The sequence below is a fragment of the Equus caballus genome, chromosome X, assembly GCF_041296265.1.
Source record: "Equus caballus isolate H_3958 breed thoroughbred chromosome X, TB-T2T, whole genome shotgun sequence".
Taxonomy (NCBI): Eukaryota; Metazoa; Chordata; class Mammalia; order Perissodactyla; family Equidae; genus Equus; species Equus caballus.
The window spans coordinates 47645410-47654776 of NC_091715.1; the positions used below are offsets into that span (position 1 = coordinate 47645410).

Consider the following 9367-nt stretch of genomic DNA (forward strand, 5'->3'; position numbering starts at 1 on the left):
AGTATTTGATTCTGGATGCTGTTTTATTTCATGGGTCCAGTTGAATAGTGATTTGCATATCCATATCTAACAAAGCCATAAAAGTTTGATTCTCTCCCCTCCCCAAAATTCCCCAACGTACTCAGATGAATGCATATGGCGTTTGATCTCCATTGGGAACAGAGAGGCCTCAGCCTCATCTCTAATCGCTTGTCTCCTTATAGCAGGTATGGTTGAGTTAAAGGAGAGGGAGGGTTCAGGGGGCATGGAGGGAAAGAGCGGCTCTCTACCATTAGAAAGGCTTTGCATTTACTTTCAATTCTGTGTGGCACAGTGGCTGCTTGTGCCTCATGCAATCAAACTTTCCATGTTTTTGGCTGACTCCATGCTTTATATCAAGTGGCAAAATCCTCATTGCTAACATCGTGGATTTTAGCCTTAGACAACTTCTTGACTCAGCAGCCATAGTCACATTATTTTTCAGTAAATTTACGGGTTTTACACTCTCTGGCTGACTTGGCTCACACAGCAGTAAACTTACTTGCGAAATTCACCATATCCCAGCGTGTTTGCTGCCTTATTAGGAAGATCAAATCTCTTATTTTCTCACATGTTTTCAACATAAGGGCTATGGTTGTGGGATTGATCAACAAGAATTTATCTACATTTCTTTTGTTCCATTTCTCATTTTTAATGGTTAACTTAATTAGTAAAATCTTGGGCAGTAAGAGCCCGAATAGTATTCAATGACTGATTTATGGTGTACACAGGAGTTTGTTTTAGAGAATCTCCCCAAGAGGGTCAAAACTCCTTTAAGCAGACAGTAACCACTGCAAAAACCAAACAAACAAAAAATAACTTGAGTTATTTGCTATCTCTGAACGTATCTAAGGTTTGTATGATCATATGAAGGATGGGCTGAGTCATAAGACAGTCCAGCTGTTTACATTCTTTATTTATAAGCATTATTTGCCCAGCCTTCTAATCTCACAAGCTAACTAACAAAAGTTTTAAGGATTCTCCAGTTTATGCCCATGGTACTCGTGATTTCCTTCATTTAACTCTCAGTGTCACGGTGTGTCTCTGCTACTGTTATCTGCAAGGAGGCAAAAACTTCTGTTCACCCAGGATCAATCTTAGTACTATTTGTTACAACAGAATGGGCCTGAGGTTAATGAACAGATTGAGGGGCAAGTTGCCTCATTAGGAGCTGAATTAGCAACAAACAAAGTATGGTTCTAGCCTCTGTCTTTAAATTTACTTCCTGGTACTCACCCAGCATCTACTTCCTCAATTCCTCCTCACTAACAGTGTATTATTATTAGCAACAGCAATAGTCAAAGCATCAGCTATTTCACCCTAAATCCCTGAGCCTCACTTACCACAAGGTGATGTGAAATGGGCACCTGACACATATGTACACAGTAGATTGCATTAGATGAAAGGAAATTCGTTTAATTAACCTAATCTTTTATAATGGGTAGTTAACATGCTTTCCTTTTGCTCTGGGAGGAGACATTATATTTAGTATATTGCTATAAGTATTCCTGCACACTGCTACAGAGGGAATCACTATCCCATGTTACAAAGTTGTTATTTAAACATCCTTCAATGGAAAGTGGCAAACAAAACTTATTCAGTGTCTAGCTTGCAAAATGTACAGAAACATGAGAGATCCATACAGAATTGTCTTCCAACAATGCAAAAGAGTAAATTGCTGGAAATATGCCATCTTCAAACTCACCAGATAATGGCTAATTTATTTCCCAACTGAACTCCCATCAACAGTGTATAGGATCTCCCACTTGTTTATCTGATTAACAACACATATTTTTGAACTTCATATATGTTGCTGATCTGATGCATATGAAATTGTATCCCATTTTAATTTCCATTTCTCTGATTACTGGTGAGACACATAAAGTCAAGAAATATTTACTGAGCATCTACTATGTGTCAGATACTACTATAAGTATCTGGGATACATCAGTGGGAAAAAAAGGAAGGAAAATCACACACTTATGGAGGTTATATTCTGGCAAGGGAAGAAACAATAAACTTAATAACTGAATTAGAGAGTATGTTAGAATATAGCACATGGCGATTGGCCTCTGGCGCAGCAGTTAAGTGCACACGGTCCGCTTTGGTGGCCTGGGGTTCCCCAGTTCGGATCGTGAGTGCGGACATGGCACCACTTGGCAAGCCATGTTGTGGTAGGCGTCCCACATATAAAGTAGAGGAAGATGGGCATGGATGTTAGCTCAGGGCCAGTCTTCCTCAGCAATAAGAGGAGGATTGGCAGCAGATAGCACAGGGCTAATCTCCCCCCCCGAAAAAAAAAAAGCAGAATATAGCATGTGTTATGGAATGAATAGGCTAAGGTAATGGGAGCAGATTAAGATAAGGCATGTTTATTGATCATGTGATCTCCGAATTTGTAAAATTTCTGTGCATAATTTTTGCCAAGTTTTCTTTGAGTTGTTTGCTTATACTAAATGAATACATTTTTATTTCATTCATTTTAACTGTCGAGATTCACAGGCTAACCTTATTGTACTCCACTTTGAATAGTATGATTTTTGAAATGAGAGGGATTCATATAACCAAATTTATCAAATTTTCTGTCAATGCTTGTGCATTTTGTACCTTGAAACCAATTTCCATAGGAAAAAATTTATTTTATTTTATTTTTTTTAAAGATTTTATTTTTTCCTTTTTCTCCCCAAAGCCCCCCGGTACATAGTTGTGTATTCTTAGTTGTGGGTTCCTCTAGTTGTGGCATGTGGGACGCTGCCTCAGCGTGGTCTGACGAGCAGTGCCATGTCCGCGCCCAGGATTCGAACCGACGAAACACTGGGCCGCCTGCAGCCGAGCGCGCGAACTTAACCACTCGGCCACGGGGCCAGCCCCGATAGGAAAAAATTTAAACATTTTTTTCATTTATTCTAAAAATTATCTAAATGTTACTTTCCAAATTTAAGTATTAATAATTTTACATTTGGAATGTATTTTGTCTATAAGCTGTGATGAAATGATTTAGTTTTATGTTTTGGCATAAGGAAAACATTAATCCAGCAGAATTTATTGAATAAAATGATTTCCGTTATTCATCTGAAGTGTCACTTCCATCATGTTTCCAGTTGCTTCTATGCAAATCAGTTTCTAGGTCTCTCCTCTCTTTCATTGGTGTATGTAACTTCCCTTTTTCCATCCTTGACCTCCATACAGACTACTCTCCAGAGTTGGCAGTGTGATCCTGTTAAAATATGAGACCAATCCCGTCACACCTCTGCTGAAAATACTCGAATGGCTCCCCATCACACTCTGGGTAAAAGCCAAATTCCATTCTCTGACCTCCAAGGCTCTGACCTACCTGCCTCTCCTGGATCCCCATCACCTCTCTGAACTCACTTCCTGATATTCTCTACCTTGCTCACTCAGCTCCAGCCATGCTGGTATCCTCAGTGTTTCTCCAACATGCCAGCTCCACTCCTGCCTTGGGGCCTCAGCACTTGCTGTCCCTCTATCTGGAATGCTCTTTCCCTAGACAGCCACAGGGTTAGTTCTCTCATTGCCTTCAGCTCTTTACTCAAAAGCCATGTTCTCAGTGAGAAGGCCCTGGCCTCCCTATCTATCCAGTATCGGCCTGCTCTCTGGGAATTTCAATTTCCCATTCCTTGCTTTACTTGTTCCTTCTTAACACTTGTCATTTTGAAAATACTTTATATTACACTCATTTTATCTGGGCTATTGTCTGTCTCCCACACTAAAATGAAAGCTCCATAAGGGTAAGATTATTTGCTTCTTTTGTTAATTATCATATCATAAGTACCTGTGCCTAGAAGAAAGACTACCTGGCACAGAGCCTACCTGAAGAAAGCATGGGCAGGGAGTAGGGGGTGGGGGAATGGGGGCAGGTTGGGGGGATGAAGATAAAGCAAATACATTAAAAAGCAAATGGGGTCAAAGTAAGCCAAGAGGGGGGCTAGGCAGTTTCCCTGGGTCTAGCCCCAAAGCTACAAAAGCAAATGCCTCCAGGGCACAACTTGGCATTTTATTAGAGTGAAGCAGGCCAGCTGGGGGTGTGGCCAACTTGAGAAAGCATTCAGAGTCTAAAATGGGGGCAGCCCTACCTCAGACCCAGCTGCCAGTGTCCTTGTCGGAATGTGGGTCCTAATCCTCAGTTTATTGTTTTTGTTTTTCGGGGTTTTTCCAGGTGAGCCAGAAATGTGGATTTTCGTAATGTGAAATCTCCCAAATGTCTAAGTAGCTACTTTAAAAACAGAAAACGATAAAAGCACAAAGATCAAACAAAACATGACCGCTGGCTGAAACTGGCTCATGGGTGGCCTGCAGGTACCTGTTAGATTAAATTGTGTGATGTATGAAAGTAAACTAATCCTTGCTATGGTGAGGTGGGCTTGCCTTGTGTAATTCTTGAGGCAAACAGCTTGAGGTCATGTTGGGTAGAGAGAATGAACTGGAATTACCACCTTCTTCCAACTCCTGAAAGCTCCCTGCCTCCCCCTCCCCCTGCTATGCATGGAGTTAGGGAAGCCTGGGCAGTGGGAAGTCACTAGGACTCTTTCTTTGAGGGCAAGGGTATATTTTAGTGAAGTGTAGGGTGGGGAAACCAGAGAGAGGGTTTTGAAGGGAACTTCCACAGCAGGACGGGGGAAAGGCAACGGGGATAGGAAGAGAAGGACGCAGACTTATGTCTGGACGCCCTATCTCTGAGGGAATTTATGGGGGTTATCGCACCCTCTCCCCACCAACCACCACCCCTCTGCGTGGCACTATACGGCCGAAGGAGTTAGTTATAAAGAGTCACAACTCCCAGCCCGACTGTCCCATGCCATCTATCTCACCTGGAAACAGAGGTGCACAAACTTCCATCACAGCTCCCTGTGTGCTTGGGGTGGGCAAGACTGGCCAGGAGGTACCTGTGAAGGGTGGTCAGTAGCCACCAGCTTTGTCAGGGTATAGCCAAGATGGGGCTTCTGGAGGCAGCAGACCTCCATTTGGTGGAGCGCTGGGTGGAGCCACCTGTGGTTTCAGGCAGCTGCTGAGAGAGGCATGCACTGTCAAGTGCTCCCCATGCCCTGGAGAGAAACATCCTCTGATGCCCCTCTTCTGTAGGGAAGAACAAGGTACAGTCCAGCAGGAGGAAGAACTGCGAGGGGACTGCTGTACCTGGGGTCAGCAAGCTTCCATTTTTCTGGATAAAATACTTTCCAAATGCAAGGTGGCACATCTCTTCAAGTCCTGAGTGCCCCACTGACCCATTCCCCCCAAGAATTGTTCATCCAGTGTAGGGGAAACGAACCAAGGCCTTCAGGTCCAAGATTTACTGCACTGGGTCTTCTGGGAAATGTGAGAAGGCGACCCACAGCCCTGTGCTTATGGGGTGCCATGTTAATGTGTTTAGGCTGAGGGTTGGGGTTCGGCTTGGCAGGTGTGGCGCAACTCCCCGAAATAAGAAAAGCCTTTCAGGTATAAACTTGGCTTCTGCTTAACTATGGAGTCATTCCTGTCACACCGCCCTTCTAGGGAACCACCAGTCCATCTGGCTTCTTGAAAGTTGCCACATCCTTTCCGCACAGAGCCAGGGAGGGCATCATGGATACTGCCAGAAGTTCAACTTTTTCCTGGGGCCTTCCTCTCTCTCATGGGCCCCAGTCCCTATACCTCTTTTTCTGTATTCTCACTTCCTTTGTCAGCCTTTCTTCTTAGAATTCTTCCTTCCTCAGTGTCCCTCCCCTTCTGGCCCCTCACTCATGCATAGACCCTCCCTGTGAGTATCCTTTAGCTTCTCCCCAGATCCCTGCCAACTTTGTCTTTCTCCCCCTTGCTCTGGACCTCTTCTAAGCTTCCTTGTGTCCATCTCTACTCAATTTATTCTGTCTGTCTTCCTCTAAGCCCCAAGATCTCACTCTCCCTCTGTTATTCTTCAACCCCTCCCAGGTGGGTGCCTCCCTCTCTTAAGTCATCCCTCCCCCCCAGGGATGGGGGTAGGGAGGGCCCCTCCCCACCTCTTCCTAAGCAGTCATCTCCCCTTCTCCCTTCCCCTACAGTCCATCTCTAGTTCCTTCTCCTCCCCCCTCCCTAGACCACAGCAGCTAAGTCCTCTTCCATTTTTAGATGACTGATTATGATACTCACTGAAATTATTCACAGCCTGAATTTACAGCTGTTCCTTCTCTTCATGCCCCATCCACCAAACGCACCCAAACTTTTCAACATGACAAAGTCCTGACACACAGCATGTCATGTCCACATACACTTGTATTTTTCAGAACAAAACAACAGTTAGGCTGGCAAAGATGCTGAATTAACAGGGACCCTTAAGCTTTCAGTACACTGAAAAGCAACATTATTTTGCATGTCTACAAAGTATACATTTGTTTCCACAAATGTGGCAAGGTTTACCCAAACAGTTAGGACTTTTTCACCAAATCATAGACATAGATATGGAAATCATCATCAAACTTGATGAAATACACGGAGGGTTTGGCTTCCACTTGGTGAATGACCATGCCGATCCGTTTGGAGCCATCTTCTTTGGTATACTCCACATGTTTACCTATCAGGCCATCTACAACTCCTCCTGGCTCCCTCTCTGCTGGAGGAGACTCACTGGACTCTGGCATGATACGGAGGTCTCCTTCTTTATAATCGTCTAGAAGCTGGTACATGTACAAGACAGGATCTTTCTCATAGGTAATATAAAACCAGGCTTTCATGATAGGTGCTTGGGCTAAGACCATCCCCCTCCATTCATCCTTAGAACCATGTTCACCCTCAAACATATGTTCCACAGCTTTACCAATTATGGTATTTGCAAGGTTTGCATCACTGACCTGAGATGATGCCACCCTGTCGGAAAGAATTTTAAGAGACAAAACTCTTTCATCTCTGTGAAGTTCCAGTCCATAGACACAGTCAATTCCATCATATTTCACCAGATAAAGAGAGGGATTTATAGGCACCTGATCCAGAACGGTTCCTTTCCACTGGGTGATGGGCTCATCGCCTTCCTTCCATCCGTGTGAAATTCTGCAGCCCACGATGTTCCTGCGGGGCTGGGACGAAGGTCTGCCCCTCTGCTTCTTTTGGGAGGCTTTTTTCTTCGTCATGTTTGCGGACCCAGTGGTCCGTCCCGCAGCTGCCCTGGGTTGTTGCCCTTCGGCCTCCTGTGCGTTGGGGGTCTTCATGCCTGCAGGAGGAGAGAAGATAAGAGAGAAACAGTCAATACGCCATAAGGTGAAGTTCTCCCGACAGCAACGTCTCTATGTACCCTGCCCAGGCGCCTAAATTTTCCCCGTGAGCCTCCAGCGATGCTGGAAATCCTGGCCGCATGCCTGCAAGTGCTCTCTCTCCCAGGTTCCTTTAGGCTGCAGGGAAGGGCGGCAGCGGCGGTGCTGCTGGCTGGGGTTAGGAACTCTGCAGGAGAGGGAGGGCTTCCTCCTCGTTCAGAGCCCACTGCCTCCACCACCCGCCACTGGTGCCCACTCTCAATCCCTTGCAAAGCGCTTATCCCGCCACTGCCTTGACCCGCACGCACTCACTGTCCTCTTGCCCTGAAGGCCCCAGCCTGCTGCCCACATGCCCCCGTCTACCCCCAATGGCTTTCCTGGCACCAGCGTCCTCGCTTCGCCGCGCTCACCTTCAATTTCTTGCCCGGCTCCTAACGCCATCCCCTTTTACTATTGCCCATCGCTCTCCTCCACCCCAGCCTCACCCAGCGCCCGCCTCCACCCCTTATCTCCTGCAGGAATCCATCCCATCCCCCTTCTCCATCCTGGCGCGCACCAATGGCCTTGCCCTGCCTGGCGTCCACCGCCCCAGATCGCGGGCCTCACGTGCCCAAATCGGACACCTTGTTGCTGCCTCTGCGGTGAGCCAGTGGCCAAAGAGGATCAGCAGGCGGCGAGCCGGGTGCTTGCAAGAGCTGGGAGGGGAGGATCCGTAGGCGAGGAGCGTGTCTAGGAGGGCGGCGGGGCAGGCGGAGAGGACGGCAGCAGCGGTGTCTCCTGCGCTGGGCTCGCGGGCCCTCCACCTCCCTGTCGGTGGCGGTGGCCCCTCTGCCACATCGGGCTCCCACCAGCCGCTGCTGCCGCCGCAGTCTCCTCCCTCTTTCCGTAGCGCAGCTTCCTGCCAGGAGAGAGGCCTCCCCTTCCTGCCAAATACTGCGTGCCCCTTATCAACTCTCAAGCCCACCACTGCCTTTGGTCTGGGAGGTACTGCTTGTTCCCTTGCCCCGCCCCTTTCCAAAATCAGAAGCAGCTGGACCCACAATCCCCCCACCCATAGCCCCCTCTTTTCTCCCTTGCATTTCAGGGCCCTATGGCTCCTTTACTCATCTCCACCTCCACCCTCTCAGTGCCCCTGCCCCATCTGCTTTCTGTCTTCCAGGAATTAGTCTTTTCCTTTTTCCAGTGCCTTTACGTAGTTATTCTTTATACATAAATCTGCCTTTCCTGTCATTTACAATGATTTGGTGTAGAAAGAGAGAAATGTTCCGATCCCCAGTCTGCCATCTTGACCCAATCTCTATATAATTTTTTTATTGGTCATTCCTGGATATTGCTTTTTAACAATTTCCCCCTTTTTTTCTTTCTTTCTTTTACTCTATTGCAAATAAATTGCTTGCACAATGTTAAGACTGTGTAAATTTCAGAAAATTGATACGAAGAAAATAATCAACTTCAATCCCAGCTCCCATTCCACAGGCCTCGCAGTAAAAGATTAATACTCATTTCTTTTGCCATTTTCTAGGTTCTTCCAAAACTGGGATCATTTGGCATATGCAGTTTCATGCCCTACTCTTTTCCATATACAATAAGCATTTTCTCAGGACATTAGATATTTTTTAAACCATTATTACTTTTATTCATTTGACAAATATTTAGTGAGCACCTATTACATATCTGGCTGTTAGTCCATAAAACGGAATTTTACAGTGACCACAATATCTTTTCTCCTATTACAGAATGTTTGGAATAATGTTTCCACAATGACTGGTAATGTGACCTATTTATCAGAAAGGAGAGCTTTGGAAAAAATAACTTTATAAGAAGTGATTAGGTAAAATGATGGCTTTATAGTTCAGTGGAGAAAGATTGGGTATTCTTTAAATAATGCTGGAATGATTCTTTGAATATTTGGGGAAAAATTTACACTAAATTTATTCCTATATCAATATTTGATTTATTATAATGTAAAATGAAGGAAAGTAAAACAGAAGAAAATTCAAATGAACAAACAACAAACCCAGTAAACAATACAATGTTTAATAATTACTTATGGTGTCTGAATCAGGAAATAGGTTGGATGTTAACAGACTTAAGCTTAAAACAATAAAATAATTCCTAAAAGGGAAAATAAG

The 9367-nt window shown here is 45.3% G+C and overlaps 1 protein-coding gene across 3 annotated transcripts; it reads right to left on the reverse strand.

Annotated features, from left to right (window-relative positions):
* Positions 1–6246: 6246 nt before the first annotated feature.
* Positions 6247–8378, reverse strand: LOC138921721 (spindlin-2). 3 transcript variants are annotated; one of them, XM_070256777.1, is made up of 2 exons: positions 7792–8378; positions 6247–7195 (listed from the first exon to the last, which is right to left on the reverse strand). In XM_070256777.1, exon 2 carries the CDS (start codon positions 7191–7193, stop codon positions 6417–6419), a length of 777 nt encoding a protein of 258 aa, XP_070112878.1. In that variant the 5' UTR covers positions 7194–7195; positions 7792–8378; the 3' UTR covers positions 6247–6416. The 3 variants fall into 3 exon arrangements, with proteins under 3 accessions (XP_070112878.1, XP_070112879.1, XP_070112877.1); XM_070256778.1 differs by having other exon boundaries at positions 7859–8340; XM_070256776.1 differs by having other exon boundaries at positions 7646–8106.
* Positions 8379–9367: the final 989 nt, after the last annotated feature.